This window comes from Triturus cristatus, chromosome 6 (genome assembly GCF_964204655.1).
Source record: "Triturus cristatus chromosome 6, aTriCri1.1, whole genome shotgun sequence".
In the NCBI taxonomy this organism is placed as follows: Eukaryota; Metazoa; Chordata; class Amphibia; order Caudata; family Salamandridae; genus Triturus; species Triturus cristatus.
The window spans coordinates 502,500,362-502,517,229 of NC_140589.1; the positions used below are offsets into that span (position 1 = coordinate 502,500,362).

At 43.1% G+C, this 16,868-nt stretch overlaps 1 protein-coding gene across 1 annotated transcript in view; it reads right to left on the reverse strand.

Moving 5' to 3' along the window:
* The window catches only part of COL9A1 (collagen type IX alpha 1 chain), a 377,557-nt gene that overhangs the window by 300,118 nt on the left and 60,571 nt on the right, over nucleotides 1–16,868 (reverse strand). Inside the window, exon 5 of the mRNA XM_085610911.1 lies at nucleotides 10,104–10,500. Within this exon, the coding sequence (XP_085467037.1) occupies nucleotides 10,104–10,500 (397 nt within the window). The remainder of the gene's footprint in view (nucleotides 1–10,103; nucleotides 10,501–16,868) is intronic.

Below are 16,868 nucleotides of genomic sequence, written 5' to 3' on the forward strand. Positions count from 1 at the left end.
TTGGGACAGGATGAAAGGGATCATGATGTGGTGTTTGGTGAGATGATGATGAGGTTGGAAAACCATGATTTGATGAAAACGATAGAAAAGTGTCAGTTAAGGAAGAAGGAGGTGACATATTTGGGTCACGTGTTGAATGCAAAAGGAATAAGGCCCAAAGAGAGTATTGTGAAGACTATCCAAAAGACACTGGAACCAATAAACAAAGATGAGTTAAGATCTTTTCTTGGACTTGCTGAATATTGTTCCAAGTATGTTAAGAATTTTGCAGAAATTGTGGAGCCATTGAGAGTAATCATGGCAAAGAATGCTGTGTTTGTGTGGATTGAGGATTGTAATTTGTCCTTTGGAAAGATAAAAGAAAGTATAGCACAGGCCCCTACATTGGGGCATTTTGAAGTATCGGGAAGGACGTGCTGTGCTACAGATGCAAGTGGAATTGGATTAGGAGAGGTTTTGATGCGGAGCGTGAATGGTGAAGAACGTGTAATTGTGTTTGCATCAAGGAGGCTGAGAGGTGCGGATGTTTCTTATTCGGTGATTGAGAGGGAAGCCCTAGCTTGTTGTTGGGGCATCAAGCATTTTAGGTTATGTGTGTAGTATTCCTTTTAAGATCAAAACTTTTCATAAACCACTAATTACTTGTTCAAAGGAGGTTGAGGATTAGAGGGTGACATTACGCCGTGGATATTAAGTTGGATGTTACCCGTTCTTGATTACAATTTTGAGGTGGAGTACGTCAAAGGTTGTAAGAATGTTATTGCGGATTGTTTATCCAGGTTGCCTGTAACTGAAGGGGAACACAAGGAGAGTGAGGTGATGGCAAAGGAATTTGGGAAGGGCGAGGGGATTGCAGATTGTGAGGATAGTGGAATGGCTTTGGGATGTGATGAATGGAGGTTAGCCAAGGACAAGGACTTGGTGTTGAGAGAAGTGGGGAGTAGAGTAGTTCAAGGTTGGCTTCAGAAACATGTATTGAGCAGGGAGCTGAAGGAATATTTCAAACTGAGGGATGAGTTGAGTTTGGTTGAAGGTAATGTGATGAGAAGGAATCAAATTATTCCTCCTGTTGGTGTTTGGAGCTGGACTGCTGCTCTAGCCCATGAGAGACATCCTGGGAGGAACATCACTAAGAGGAGTGTGCGTCAATCTTATTGGTAGCCTGGGATGGATTGTGATTTTGAAGAAGTGGTAAAAAAATGTCTAGCATGCGCAAATAGTGACAAGACCAAAGTGGTCAGGCAGCCACCTTTGTAATGCTTGGATTTCCTAATGAGGCTGTGGGAAAGATTAGCCATTCATTTTATTGGTCCTGTAGGCAGACTTGGTGTAAGAAACATTTATATTTTGATAATAGTAGATTATCATACCAAGTGGTTTGTCACAATAACTTTAGAGAAGGTCACAACTGCTAATGTGATTGAATTCTTAGAGAGAACTTTTATGGAGAAAGGGATTCCTAAGACCTTAGTGTCAGATAACGGGGTCCAGTTTATTTCTCGAGAGATGACTGATTATCTTTCCCGGATGGGTATCATTCATGAAAAAGTGGCCTTGTTTAGGCCACAAGTCAATGGATTGGTGAAAAGGGTTAACAGGATGGCTATGGAAAACATCCAACTTTCGTTAGTTAACCAGCTTCCGTGGAAGAAGGAATTGAGGAAGATGGTGTGGGCACACAGGACAACACCACATTCAGTGACTGAAGTGTCACCCTTTGTTTCACTGAAGGGAAGAGAGCCAGGGAGAAAATAGTGTCCTATGTGGTTGAATAACGCAAATGATGTATGGATTGACCGTAAGGGTATCAAGGAAAGAGTTTCTGGTCTTCAAGATAAAACTAAGAGATACTATGATTTGACACAGAAAGTGAAGAGACAATGGTTAAGGAAAGGAGATTGGGTGGTTATAAGGAATGGTGGAATTGTGTGTAAAGGATAGAGCAGGTTTACTGAACCACAGAAATTAAAAGAAGTGAAACGCAACGTAGTGGTTCTGTGTGAAGGCACTACTTGGAGTTTTGGAAACATGTGTAAGGTAAACACACCTTTGTGTGAGGTCAGTGATGAGTAATTCTTGTCATATTAATTATAGAGCGAGGATATTGTTTTATAATTTCAAATATTTTCTTCATCCTAAATTCTTTTCATGTTTGGTACCTTGCAAGTATACTATGTAGTTACATTTTTTTGACATGTGTAATGTATTCTTTATGTTTTTCTTTGGGAATATTGCGAACATGTGTTATTAATGCATTAGTTGATAAGAGTATTAACTGTTGAAAATTACATTGCAAAAAGGGATGTGTAGAGTTTCCTGTAATGGAATATAGAACATGGGTGAGGGAAATTCTGTGAGTCAGTAACTTGAAGGTTGGCTCACAGAAGGAGAGTCAACAGTGTATAGCTGGGAAACCTGATAATAAGCATAGAAACGGGTGCCGCTTCCTTTCCTACACAGGGCTCTTCCTGTAACACCTTCTTCTTAGCCGCTAATACCTGCTTATAATTATTTACACAGAAGCTTAATGACTGCATAGGGGAACGGTGTAGGGCCAATTTCAAAAGCTGGGAGGCCTGGGTACACAAATGGTCAAACCATCCATGATTGCTAATATTTGTGGGTCTTTATGGTCATGAAAGGAGGGAATTTATTTTGCAAGTGATCTGGTAGAAAGAAGAACTGTCCATGATCCAAATCTGCCTCAAGACAGTAATCAAACTCTACTGTATTCCTACTTACTACTTGGTATAGTACTCCACTCTGATCTATTCCTATCCATTAAATTTGTACGCTGTTCGGTCTAATTGGGGTGATGTTAACTACACATCGGTGTTTATGGTTTTATTACCCCTCCCCCCACCCCAAAAGGGTAATACTACTGGATTGTGATTATTCATAGTGGTAGGGATAGTACTGAGGGTACAAACCAGATCACAAGAATAGGTGCAGTTCAAGACATGCTATGAGCATTTCTACCAAAGAATGAGAGTGTAAAATTCCCATCAGCTCATTGCTTACAATCTGGCAGGAGGAGGTATTATTTAGAAATTAAGGAGTTCAATGCTTGCTCATAATCGTGATGGGGAAATGTGAGAGGCCAAGCCCCTTGGAACTGGAAAAACAACGTATCTCCTTCGCTCAAAGGGGGCAAGCCTAGGTATTAATAGGGTGCAGAAAGGTTTTCAATCCCTCATCAAGAGCATGGAACACCATACTACAGGAGGTGTCAAATGCATTCTTGTAGAAATTGACTACCACCAGGTCTAGGCCACTCTCTATTGACAGTCACAAAAGTTGGGAATGGGGCACAACTACTGAAAACCTGTAAACGGTAACAGGTAATTTATTAGAAATTAAAATTTGTACCCCACCCTTTAGCACACCCTGCTGGGGTCGGTACAGCACCCAAAAAAAGAGAAGTGAAGCCCCCCGCATGAATTGGGTCGACCCGCTAGGTTTCCTGAATGCAAAGAATATCGAGGTCAGAAATAATACAAAGTCAGTCTTGTTCTATTGCCCACACACATTCCAGGTAATAAATGTATATGTGCCTTTAAGACTCAAATCATTACTAACTTAAATCTGTCTTTATAAAAGGAAGACTTCCTCACATAATTCAATAAACCTTTTTAAATAACTTAGGTTCATCAGATGCTTACTGTTAGACCTGGCACCTTGGCACCTTGGCGTGGGTCTCCCTTCCATTTTTTGCTGTTGCCTCGTGTGTTTTTGCTGGTTATAGAAGCTTTGGGCACTGTGCCACTGCTATTCAGTGCCACAGTGCAAGTGCTCCCTATGGTATATTGATGTATGGATTAGTGATTCCATATTTGGCTAGGTTGGTTTACCTGTCAGACCCTAGTACAGTGCACTAGGGGTGCCCAGGGCTTGTAAACCAAATGCTGCTGGTGGGCTTGCAGCACTGGTTGCGCCACCCACAGAAGCAGCCTGTAAAAGTGTGTCTCAGGTCTGCCAATGCAGAGCCTGTGTGTAGTCTGGCACTGCCATGCTGACTGGGCAAGTGCACCCACTTGCCAGTCCCTAAACCTTCCCTTTTCTTCATATCAGACACCCCTATGGTAGGCACAAGGGCAGGGTACATTGTAAGGATAAGGTAGGACATGCCCTGGTGTGTGTGGCATGTCCTAATAGTGAATTACAGCCATTTCCGTTTTTCACTATTGCAAGGCTTACTGTTCCACATAGGCCAGAATGGGCAGTTTGATTATTACATTTTATAATCCTAACTGACTCAGGGAACTAGGTAGAAAATAAATTCGAGTTTAGTATGCCTGAACTCAGAATGATAAAATGCAGCTTTTAGTGAAGTTGGCTTTAACATTCTGTGTTTGAAAAAAGCAATTTTAGAAAGTAGGTATTTTCTTGTCTAACCATCCAAGCCTGCCTCTGCTAGGTTGTGTATTCATTGTCTGGAGTTTGAGTGACAGGGGCTGGGGGATTCCAGGAGACAGGGTGAGTCAGCACAGGGCTGAATAGAGAGATCTGCATGTAGATTGGTGGGAGGAGTTGCACCTGGGACCTGAATAGGGCTGTGTCTTACCTCCACAATGCTGGCTCCACCTCCACAGAGTGCTCCAGGACTGACCAGAACTGGTTTGGACTAGGCAAAGGCCTCTCTGGACAAAGGGAAAATGAGTATAAAAGAGGGGACCCAATCCCCAGAATTTTAGATCACTTTTGGGAAACAATAAGAAACCTTTGCTGAGGAGAGGAACCCGAGAGACTGAGGAGAGACTATCCCTAAGCTTGGGGGATTGGACTGCAGTGGTTGCCTGACTGCCAAAGAGAGGAGAAAGGAACTTTGTGTGTACTTTATTCAACTTGTGAAAGATCTCCAAGGGCATGAAAAAGAGCTTGCCTCCCGCTGAAGTCTCAGGGACAACAGACTTCAACCACCAGCTCCCCAGGAGTTCTTTGGAAGTGCCTGCAGTTGTGTTGGGCTTTCTGAGGGACTGCGTGTCGCAAGGACCTGGAAGCCATTATCGTCGCATCACTGAAGAAGGGTTTCGCCGCTGTAGCTGTCGCATCGCATCGCAGAAGCGTCTCGCATCACCGGAGAAGAGTATCACCGCCGCTGTCGTCGAATCACTGAAGAAGGGTGTCGGCGCTGTAGCTGTCGCATCGCAGAAGCGTCTCGCATCACCGGAGAAGCGTGTCACCTCCACAGCCGCTGTCGTCACATCACTGAAGAAGGGTGTCGCCGCTGCAGCTGTCGCACTGCATCGCAAAAGCGTCTTGCATCACCGGAGAAGAGTGTCACCGCCGCAGCCGCTGCTGTCGCATCACTGAAGAAGGGTGTCGCCGCTGCCGCATCGCCGAAGCGTCTCACATCACTGGAGAAGCGTGTCGCAGGGCCTGTCGCGGCTCAGAAGAATCGTTGAGTCGCCGCACGGCCGTCGGGCGTACACGCATCGTGTCGCATCAAGAAGAAGACGCCATCTTTGTTTCATCGCACCGGATCTTCATTGCATCACGGCATTGCGGGTCGCACTGCCACGGAAGCACAGTAAGAAACCGACGCATCACCGTTCCTCCGTGTCAGGAACCGACGCATCACCTTCCCTGCAACACTTTCGTAGTATAACGTTACGCATCCAAAGGTATATTGAACTCAAAATGTTGCATTTTAACATCTAAAGAGAACTAAGCTAATTCTACCATTTTAAGTACAGTATTGTGGATTTTTGTCGTTTATGGTCTTGTGTTAAAACTATATAAAGAATACTTATTTTTATACTTTTATATTTTTGTGTGGTGCCCATCTGTAGTGTTGTCACTGGGTTACTGTATGTGTTCACAAATGCTTTACACACTGCCTCTGAGATAAGCCTGTCTGCTCATGCCAAGCTACCAAGTGGGTGAGCAGGGGTTATTTTGGGAGTGTACCCCCTTACCCTGACTAGACGCTAGGGCCCCTATTTGGTCAAAGGTACCTACCTCTGCCAACTAAAGCCCCCCAAATCTAACACTTACTTGTATGTGTTAACTTTTAAATCAGAAAAAGAGTGTGCTCATCTTGCCTCAGAATTTAGCTAAAAGATGTTTAGTATGAAATGCTTTTGAACCTAACTTTCTACAATTTCATTCTTTCTTACATAATGTTCCTAAAGTGTCTGTTTATGAAAATGTTTTCAATATCTCTGGTTTTCCCTTTAAAGAGGTCTTGTTGCTCGCTATTTAGTTTATATTATAACAACTCTTTTTAGCTGGAGAACCACCAAATACTAATATACATGGGGTCTGTTACAGTGAGATTAAGTGCTTTGCTTATTCAGTTGACATCCTTTTACATGAACCTGAGTCTACCTTGCCTGCATTTTTGCAGAAGCGAATACGTTTTCGCAAGTTTTACACTTGAATGTTCCCAATATCTGTACCACTCCAGAACTTCTCAGCAGTCCAAATGTATTTTTTTGATAGCAGTGCAGATGAAAGAAGCAGTATTAGGAAACCATTTTTAAACATTCAACTTTGGCAAATCTTTTGTTGTTTTTACAATTCAATGCACATTGCAAATTTTTACTTCTACAATCTAAAAGATTCATTAAAATATCTTCTAGAGTTTACATCGGCTTTGAAATTCATGAACACGGTGTTAGAAATATATCCACCCTAGGACGCAAGATACTAGTTCATTAATATTGTATCATAACAACATCGTTTGTTTAGGAAGAAACATTCCTCCTCTACAGGGCTTCACTGGAGCATGATGTGGTGTTTTAATATTATATAACTGGCTACTCATTGATTGAAAAATAAGATTTAATGGTAAATAACATATATTTTAATGACTGTTTCTGACTGACAGAGTTAAAATTTTGCTATGTGCAGTAAGTATTAGAAAGAGAAATAAACGGCCAGCAAAACTAAAACGTTTTCGAAAGTATGTAATTTCATATACTTTGGCAAATCTAAAAATCTTCCATTGCATATGTTTTGTCTCAAGGATATGTACACTCGTTTTTAAATGTTTTGGAACAGATCTAAGATTAACGATTCATAATTAAATATCTCTGACTCAAATTTATCTTGGATTGTTTTTAAGAGTCATTTGATGCTCTTATAAAAATGTTCATCCACCAGCAATGAAAGGCATCAAGGTAGGGTAGATTAAAAAACAAATCGTGATCTGAGGACTGTGAAGAGCCAGCGTACAAGCCTCCCCAGATGCCACACCAGGTGTGGAACACACTCTTCTCATCCAGAACTGACTACTTACGAGCAGATTATAGAGCAAATTGCTGGAAAGTAAAAGCATCATTTGAAGTAAAATGTTGGTGAGAGATGAAGATCTGGGTGTCATTGCACGACACAAAGAAATTGTGGTGGCTAATATGTGTACTAGAGCAAGATGATCATGTGCACAGCAACATCACTGCAGAGAGAAGGAGGTTGCATTACAGGAGCAGTACTGCGATGAACAAGCAAAACTAGAAACTGTTCCCTGATGTCTTTGAAATCATGGCAGAAATTATTACTAGGGCTCTGGTGGTCTCTAGCCATAACAGTACCATGTGACCCAACACCATACCCATTAACTGGCACATGCATCAACAATGCCATTTGCGATTCCTTAATAGCGAAAAATAAGGATTCGCTAATAAGGAATAGCAAAAGGCTATGCATGTAGAAATCGCTTACAAAATAGCGATTCCTAAACATTCCTTAATTGCTACTATCAAATTGCGAGTAGCAATTAAGGAATACCTCCCCATTGATTCCTATGGGCCTAGAGGCCCATAGGAATGAATGGGAGGACTTTCTCAATTTGCTAATCTCAATTAGAGAATTGCAAATTGCTCATGCTATTTCAAGGGTGCCAGGGCGTCATAAAGACACCCTGTTGCACCCCTGAAATCTGCATATGAATACAGCTTGCACAAAATGGAACTTTGAAAAATGCACTTTAGTGCATTTTTCAAAGTTTTTGCAAATTACCATGAAGTTCAACTTCATGGTAATTTGCTCCCCCTATTAGCGAAATCGCTAATTTTTAAACTTTCATGCATTGCATTTAAGGAATCTCAATTTGGGATTCCTTAAATGCAATTGCAATTTAAGGAATCGCTATTTAGAGATTCCTTAAATAGCGATTTTTGCATTTGGGATGATGCATCCCAAATGCAAAAATACCGGTCGCAAAGGGGCAGATTCTGCTAATCTGCCCGTTTGCGAGCAGTTTTCACGTTGATGCATGTGGCCCTTAGTGTTTAAAAGCAGTTCTCAAGTGTGTAATGTTCCATTGGCACTTTAGAAGATGGAAACCAACCCTGACTCATGGAAAGGATTGATTTCGCATCCTGTAGACAAAAAAGAAAGCACCAACAACCCACAAAGTTTTAGAACCACTGCACTATTGGATAGTGAACATAAACTTCTGCCCATCTAGAATTAAATGAGCAAGAGGACAGGGTGACTCAGAAGAAAATTCTACCACTGGAGCAAACTGGCTTCGGAAAAACAGAGCAGAGACCTTAGACAGCATTATGGCCATCTACATAATGGCACAAGAAGCTCTTGCCCATTGAACTTCTACTTGACCTCAGTGCCACTTTAGAGTAAATAGGGTGACACTTTGGTCAAATTAACTTCCTAGTGTTTCCCAGTAACCCTCTCATCTGCTATTTGTCTACTTCACACGGATTGTTGGGTTACTGATGAACACTGGAAATTATACCTCACTTAGGGCCTCATGTAGGTAGCCAAATACCGGTCGGTAACGGCCGATTTTCGGTAATTATACCGTTACCGACCGGTATTTAGGCTTTTGGTATGTAGGGGGACAATTTCTGTATTCGGAATTTACCGAATCGGTAATAATTACAGAATCGGTAATTTTACCGATTCGGTAAATTCCGAATACAGAAATGAGATGTAGGGGGAGTGTGTGGGTGTTGTTATGAGTCGGTATTTACCACCAACTAATAGTTGGTGGTAAATAATGAATGGATGTGGAAATGCATTTCATAGCGCCTACAAGTGTGCAATGTGGCAGACATACATGCCCTTAGGGCATGTATGTGTGCCACATGTGCACACATGGCCGATTCAGGGGTGCAACAGGGTGTCAATGTGACACCCTGCCACCCTTGCATGTGGTCCCCCCATTACCGAACCGGTATTTACCGATTCGGTAATGAGGCATACCTTCCCATCAATGGGAAGGTATGCCTCATTACCGAATCGGTAAATACCGATTCGGTAATTACCGAATTTTAACGAATCGGTAATTATTACCGACTCATTACCTACATAGCATTTACCACTTCATAAATACCGAATCAGTAAAATTCGGTATTTATGAAGTGGTAAATGCAAGCCCACCTACATATGGCCCGAAATTATAGAAACAAAAAAATTAGGTGAGAAAGTGAATCCTTCTTATTTTTCTTTTATGTACTGTTGTGGTTTTATGAAGTTTCAAAAGAGAGACCCCTAATATCGGAGAATGGGTACGGGGGGACAAGGAGCTGTTCAAGAGGTCAAGAAGCCCGTGCTCCTAGCAGCACTTACAAAATTCAATAATAGGACTAGTGTTCCGAAGGAAGACTGGAGAGGGGGAGAGAAAAAGGCACGATATCTCAGAGTGTGGAGAGTGCCTGTGCCGGGGTAATGGGATGGACAGTCAATAGGACTGTTTATGTTGCCCTCACACATCCCCTAGAGGATGTCATGCTTCATCATTGGGTGGTGCTCCTCGTTGGGCCGAAGGGTCGCTTTAGCTTTGGCATTGGGCATTGCAGCGCTGACACAACGAGGAGCATTGACTGTCCATTCCCATTAGCCCGGCACAAGCACTCTCCGCACCCTTAGAGATCGTGCCTTTTACTCCCCCCTTCATTAGGAACCCTAGCCCTTTTATTGAATTTTGTGGTTTTATGAAGCACAAGAAAATACTCTGAAGCAAAAAGAACTGAAAAGATAAAAATACTATACAGGTTAACAGAAGTCAAAACAACAACTCCAATTAAACAATCCTTTCCTACATTTTGTGAAAATTCAAGGGGGAAAAGAGAAAAGCAAAACAATTTGCCTGAGTCTGTAAAATGACAAATACAAATTTAGATCACGAAACTTACCGGAACTGAGATCTGTGGGTTACTCTTCAGTTTGCCCAATAAAGTGTGACCTTCCACGTTAACTGGAGCTCTGGGACCTATGTTTATCGTTTCAATCTTGATGCAGTCGATAAAGAGAGACACTTTGTCATTTTCCACACTGATTAAAACTTTATGCCACTGGGAATCAAACAGGAAGGGCAGATTGAAGAACCGGGCAGCATGAAGCCTCCCGTCCAATCCTTTGTAGAAAAACTCAATGGACTTTGCTTGGCCGTTAATCTTCACTGCAACTTGCTCACGCCCATACGAATCCCAAATCTGCCAGATGCTCCAGTTTTTCTGAACTGTATTTCCAGTCATGCGGAAGGTAGCCAGAAATGAATATTCCTCTGGAAATCCATCGGGATAGAGAAATCTGAAAGGATGAATAATTTCATAAGTATTTACAATTGCTACAAAAAATTAAAGGATTTTTTAAAACTGAAATATGTAGCGTGTTGTCACTGGTACAGTTTCCATACATTTAACACTTTCTGTGAAATAACATTATACATGTTTAAAGATCATAGTATTTTACAAAGGATTTAATAACATCAATCAGCATGTGGTAGCAGACTATTGCACTTAACTATTCTTATATTTCATTGTGACACCCAAAAGGCCTCAGGAAAAAGTAGCTAACGAAATATCTGTCTTGTTTGGCTGTTTAGAATGAAAGTTGTCACACACCTGGGATATTACTAGGGATTTACTGGGCCTGATTCACAAATGTAAACTTACACTTTTGAGTAATTTTACGACTGTCTACTATTCGCAAATGTATTTTCCTAGTAGTATCCTTACGACTACAGTGTCTCTGCACATAAAAGATAAGACAGTCCTATCTTTTAATGTGTAGAGACTTCGCAGTCGTTAACATACTACTAGTAAAATATCTTTGGGAAAAACAAACAATCACAAACTTATACAAAAGTGTATGTTTGCCTTTCTGAATCAGGCCTGTGGCTTCCGCCCCAGCCTCGGAACATGTAAATGATTATGCCATGCACAGAGCTCTGTATTGCACCTCTTTATTCCTCAGCATGTAACCTTTAACTTAACATTCTACATTGTGTATTCTATCAACCCCACCCAAGCACTTACGTCACTGTTCTATGGAGTCCTTCACAAACCAAAAAGGGTCACATCTCCTATAACTCACAATGATGTTGTGATGGAATCATGATGTCATCAGGTTCCAGGTTGTGGAACCTGAGGACAACGGAGGTGTAAAGTGTTGCTGTACCTCCAGGCAATCGTGAATAGAACACTTAAAGCACAATCATTTTATGTACTTTGTATAAGTGGCGACCAGTTGCCTGGAGGTGAACCCGCAGGAATTGCATGCTACTTTCAATTTGATCTTTAATTAAAAGTTTTTTTGGGTGAAGGCACTCTTTGCGACTGAGAGTCAAGAGGATACAGAGGCATCTATTTTTCTTTCTTCGCAAGCAACTATTCCAGTTTCCTGATTTATGGTACTGTTTGGTGCGTATTAGATAAGTCAGGAAGATTTGCAGTACCTTTGATGGAACTGCCACCCGTTGGCTCTTATGTTTGTTCCAAGGTAAGGCTTGTGTCCTCATTCCAGGAGTGAGACAAAGCTTGTGTTCCAGTGCAGGAACCATGTTAACAGATCAAGCTTGGCGTGTTGCTTCGCACTTCTGTTTGCATGTCTTCTTCCGGTGTCACGCGTCATGTCTGACGCAGTCGCAGTGTTAGACCTGGCTTTTACAGCGGGTTTATCCCCAGATGTTTTGCTTTGTGGCCTTCTGTTTCTGACCTGTTTTTGTTGGCTTTATGACTCTGGGCACTTCGCCACTTCTGATCAGTGCTAAAGTGCATATACTCTCCCTGTAAATTGTATGTATGTATTGGTGTTTCCATAATTGGCTGATTTGAATTACTAGTCAGTCCCTAGTACAGTGCACTGTGTGTGCCCAGGGTCTGTAAATCAAATGCTGCTAGTGGGCCTGCAGCACTGATTGTGCCACCCACATAAGCAGCCTGTAAATGTAACTCAAGCCTGCCATTGCAGAGCCTGTGTGCAGTCTAATACTGCCATGTCGACTTGGCAAGGCACCCACCCGATTACGGCGGCGAGGGTAGGTGAGCCTGCACACAATCTTTGGATTTTCGGACACTAATCTGTCGCCTTTTTGTAGCTCAACGATTACCCCACAGCTTACATCAGCATGAGGGCTTTTTTGTTTATCTGCAAACCGTACGGACATTTTATGACTATCTGCTGCCCATCCAGAGCATGCATAATTTGTAAACAGTTCAGAGCCAGGGCTCAAGGTATTTCATATGGTTCTAGTGCAGCGTGTACAACCCACTTCACTTTAAACTGCAGGTTTAAGACATACTTTTATCATTTTGTAAGTTATATTGACCCCCTAACTGCTGGGGCTTTCCTCTTCCATTGCTGAGCATTTTTCTGCCCATTTCTTTTAAAGAGGTACCCCATTTTTTCTATGTTTTGTGCTTTCAACCTACTTCCAGTTTGTGGTGGAAAATAGTGCAAAACCCATAGGTGATTCAGGAAAGCTATACATTTCTGTAAAATAGAAAAAAAGCTGAATTCAGCAAGGGGTCAAATGTGTAGATCCCTCAAGGGTTTCCCAAAGAAACTAACTAAATAAAGAAACAGTGAAAATGAGTGGGAAAAAACTGCCGTTTGTGAGAATTGTTTAATCTAACTTTTTGTCACGATGGCCGATTTATAAAAGCAGTATACTATTACATTCGCAAGACCCATCTAGGGGATTTTTAGGGTTTTTATGTTCTCCAAGAACAAGAAGTACAGAGAGCCAACAACTGAGCTGCACCATACAATGGTTTTTCATTGTGTACCTAGTATAGACAAAGTCAAAATGTGAAAATGTAAACTGAAAAATGGGTACCCGAGGGAACCTATGTATTTCTGGAATGAGTACAAGATACAGAGTTTAGAAGCATTGGTTATTTGTACCTCTCTGAGTTTGTCGACACCCATACTAGCATATGATTTAGAGGGTATTTTTCAGACTGCCTTCTTTTTTAAGCACTGGCTTACATTTGGAATGTAAAAAAACAGCAAAATCTAATTGGTAATAACAAATGTTCTACTATTCTATGCTCCCACTTGTGTTAGTAGGCCTAGTGCCTGTGACACGAAGGGACCCAAAACACAACATGAACACATCTTATTTTTCCACTCAAAACTGACTCATTTTTTGAAAAGTGGGTCGCTGTAGATTTTGGGCCCCAACTCAGCCAACACCTAGGAAAACCTAGCAAACCTGCACATTTTTAAAAACTAGACACCTGGGGAACTTTAGGGTGGGGTGACTTGCATGGCTCTCTCAAAGTGTTCTTACCCAGAATCCCTTGCAAACATTGACTAAAAAAACAAATTTTCCACACATTTCTCTGATGGAAAGTTCTGGAATCCATGGAGCACATTTGCAAGGGCTCCCATTGACCTTGATTTGATCCATTCCTATTGTGGGCACTAGGCCATACCATGCAGGTGGCACAGCCGTTTTATCAGCACAGGCAGGTGGGGTAACACTGGGTGGTAGGATGTTTGTGGATTCCTATGGATTCCAGACATTTCCATCACAGAAATGTAAGGAAAATGTACAATTTCAGGAAATGTTTGAGGTTTGCAGGGCATTGTCGGTCAGAAAACCTCATGGGATCCAAGGATGACACACCACCCTGGAATCCCCTAGTTGCCTAGTGTTCAAAATGTCTGGTATTCATTGGTTTCCATGGTAGGTACCACAGCACAACCCCAAGTACTGCAGCTACCCCTATTGCTTATCTATCTGGGTAGTGCTTTGGGGCATTTTGTGTCGTGGTCTCTTGGCCCACCCACACAAGTTAGTTACTGTTCTTATCAGGGGACATGTGGGAACTCAGGGTGGTAGGAAAATGATGTCTCTTTAAAGATTCCAGAAGTTTTCCTCACAGAAATGTGAGGAAAATGTGTGTTTTTAGTCAAAGCTTGAGGTTTGTAGGGCATTGTGGGTAAGACAATGTTGTGGGATTCCCGCGACGCACACCTCCCTGGACTCCTCCGGATGTCTAGTTTTTAGACCTGTCTGAGTGTGGTATGTTTTCCCAGGCAGCAGCCTACCCAAGACAAAAAATTGCAGCCATTCACCATTGCGAGTGAGATGTTATTGGGAGTTAGTCCCACTTTCCAGGCCCATATGTAAAAACAACACCAAAAAGAATCAAATGTCTTTTCATCATTGGGATGTGATTTTTTAGTCTGCAGGGGAGCAGAAAGACAGTTGAACCTTTAGGGGTGAGGATGGGCCTGATGTTAGTATAGGCAAGACGGCCTCCATTATTTTATAAAAAATATATATTCCTGCCATACAGTGGGCTTTCTACCCAAGGCACATTGGGGGGAACCTCCTGTCTACCCTGGCGGGGGGGGGGGGCGCGACAAAAACACTAGTTTGTCTCTTTTGGGGTGGGGTGTGGCCAATGCCAGAGTACAAGACCCACATCACTTTCTCTTGCTTCAAAGGCAAGATCTGTGGTGGTAGGTTGACTTTCTACCATACCGGTGGCGGATTTGTGACTCTCTCCTTCATTGGAACAGACCTCCTACCTAACCTCCGGGGGTAGAAAGACACTGACAGCCCCTTCTGGCACCATTTTGAATTCAAAGGTGTGAAGTGAGCTTTCTGCCACACCTGGGGCAAACTTAAGGCAAGCCCTTGTCTGCCCCAGGGGGCAAAAAGGCTTATTCATGCCCTTTGGGGTGGGGGAGTGGCTAAAGCTCACTTTCCTTTGCATTAAAGGCAAAATCCCTGGTGTCAGGTGGACTTTTTACTCCCCTAGGTGGCAGATTCGGAGCATTCTCCTCATTTGGGACAAACCTTGTATCTGTCCCCAGGAGGGGCAGGAAGGCACCATTGCCCATCATGAAGCGGGGTTCGGCTCAATGCCCATTTAAGCCACAGAATAAAGGAGGACGTGGCCTACTGTGGCATTGAGGTACACCCCTGCCTGAAAAGAGTTTTTTGCCCCCCGTGCGCAGATGGGTGGTTTGTGCCTATTAGAGAGGGTACCCAAACCGGCCCGAGGGTGGGGGGGAGGGTAGAAAATCCACCTGATACCAGGGGTTCTTCCTTTGGGGTAATAGAAAGTGGTGCAGGTGTTGCACTCTGGCACTGGCCACACCCCCACTCCAAATGGGATAAACCAGAGTGCAACACCTTTACCACTTTCTTTTGGCCCAAATGTAAAATCCCTGGTGTCAGATGGACTTTCTGCCCTCCCCAGGGGACATATTTGGAGTATACTCCCCAACTGGTACTAATCTCCTACATGCCCCAACTAGGCAGAAAGACAGTTTTGCCCCTTCTGGGCAGGTATGGCTCGATGCCAGGGTAGGCTGCCTCTCTCTTTTGCTTGTTTAGGCTCTGCTTTGATATGCCTGGTGTTTAGTGGCTTTCTATTCCCAGGGGAACAGATTGGGCGTGAATACCCGTATCCACCCCCCTCAGGGGTCAGAAGGTCCATTCTACCATGAGATGGGGGAGAGCATGGGTCTTAAAAAACAAGGCATAAATGCAATTCCTGATGTCTAGTGGGCTTTCTGCCCTCCAGGGGTAATTGCCCCCACGCACCACCCAAAAAGACTGCCCATGCCCTTTTTCAGGGTGGGGGCATGGTCATGTTCATAGTGGACAGGACTCACCTGTAACATTTTGTTTTTTACAAAATTTCCCTGGTGTCTAGTGGGCTTTCTGTCTCTTGGGGGTGGGGGCAGATTATGAGTAATCACCACATCTTTCCCTGGTGGGCATAAAGACTGTCACATTTTTGTGGTGGGAGCATGGCAGCCCCCACCCCTACATCTTCTTTTCTTTTAAAATGTCACTGGAGTCTAGTGGAATGTTTGTCCCACCATGAGGCACATTGGGGATAATTACCCCAGAAGGGACAGAAAGACTTTTGCTGCCTTCTTTGGGACGGGGCATGCCCATGGTGGACAGCCTCCACCCCAGTACATATGTTAAACAAACTTTCTCTTGTGTCGTGTGGGCTCCCCCCCAGGGGGGTAAAAGACTGAAAATGTTTAGGATGATGGGGGAGCACAAACCCTTTACTAAGAGGCTACTTCCTCCTGTCCCTGGGGCCAAGTTGGTTGATCCCTGTTTAGGGATAGCTCTCCTGTGGTGATCCCAAGGCAGGGATTCACTGGGCTGGGATATCATTAGAAAGAGGAGATTCTCCCCTTTCCAATGATACTTCTGAAGAAATCAGTGCTCGGGGGGGGGGGCTGAGATATGCTCTCTGAACACTGATGCAATGAAAGTAAAATGAGCCCAATCACTTTACTGTAATGAAGTCAGCATGCCCTTAGCGCTGACGTCATTACAGTATTAAAAAAGAATACTCAGGCTGCTCAGGAAGCTCTTCCTGAGCAGTTTGAGGTTAAAATAAGATAAGGGACTCCATCCGGTACAGAGTACCAGAAGGGCCTTTAAATACCCCCCCCCCCCCCCCTCCGGTGTCGAACAATGGCTGACACATGCACAGAGGAGGTAGTACGGGTGTCGGCCATTTTCAAACACCTGCGCTTACGGGGTTAAATAGTTAAATGCTTCACTAATGAACTTGCTTAAAACTACACAGTAACAGTGTTGTGGATTCTCATTAGTGCAGGTCGATGTTTACAAAAAGGTTCAGACGCAGAGCACCACCAAACACTGGCACAAACTAAGCACTGTG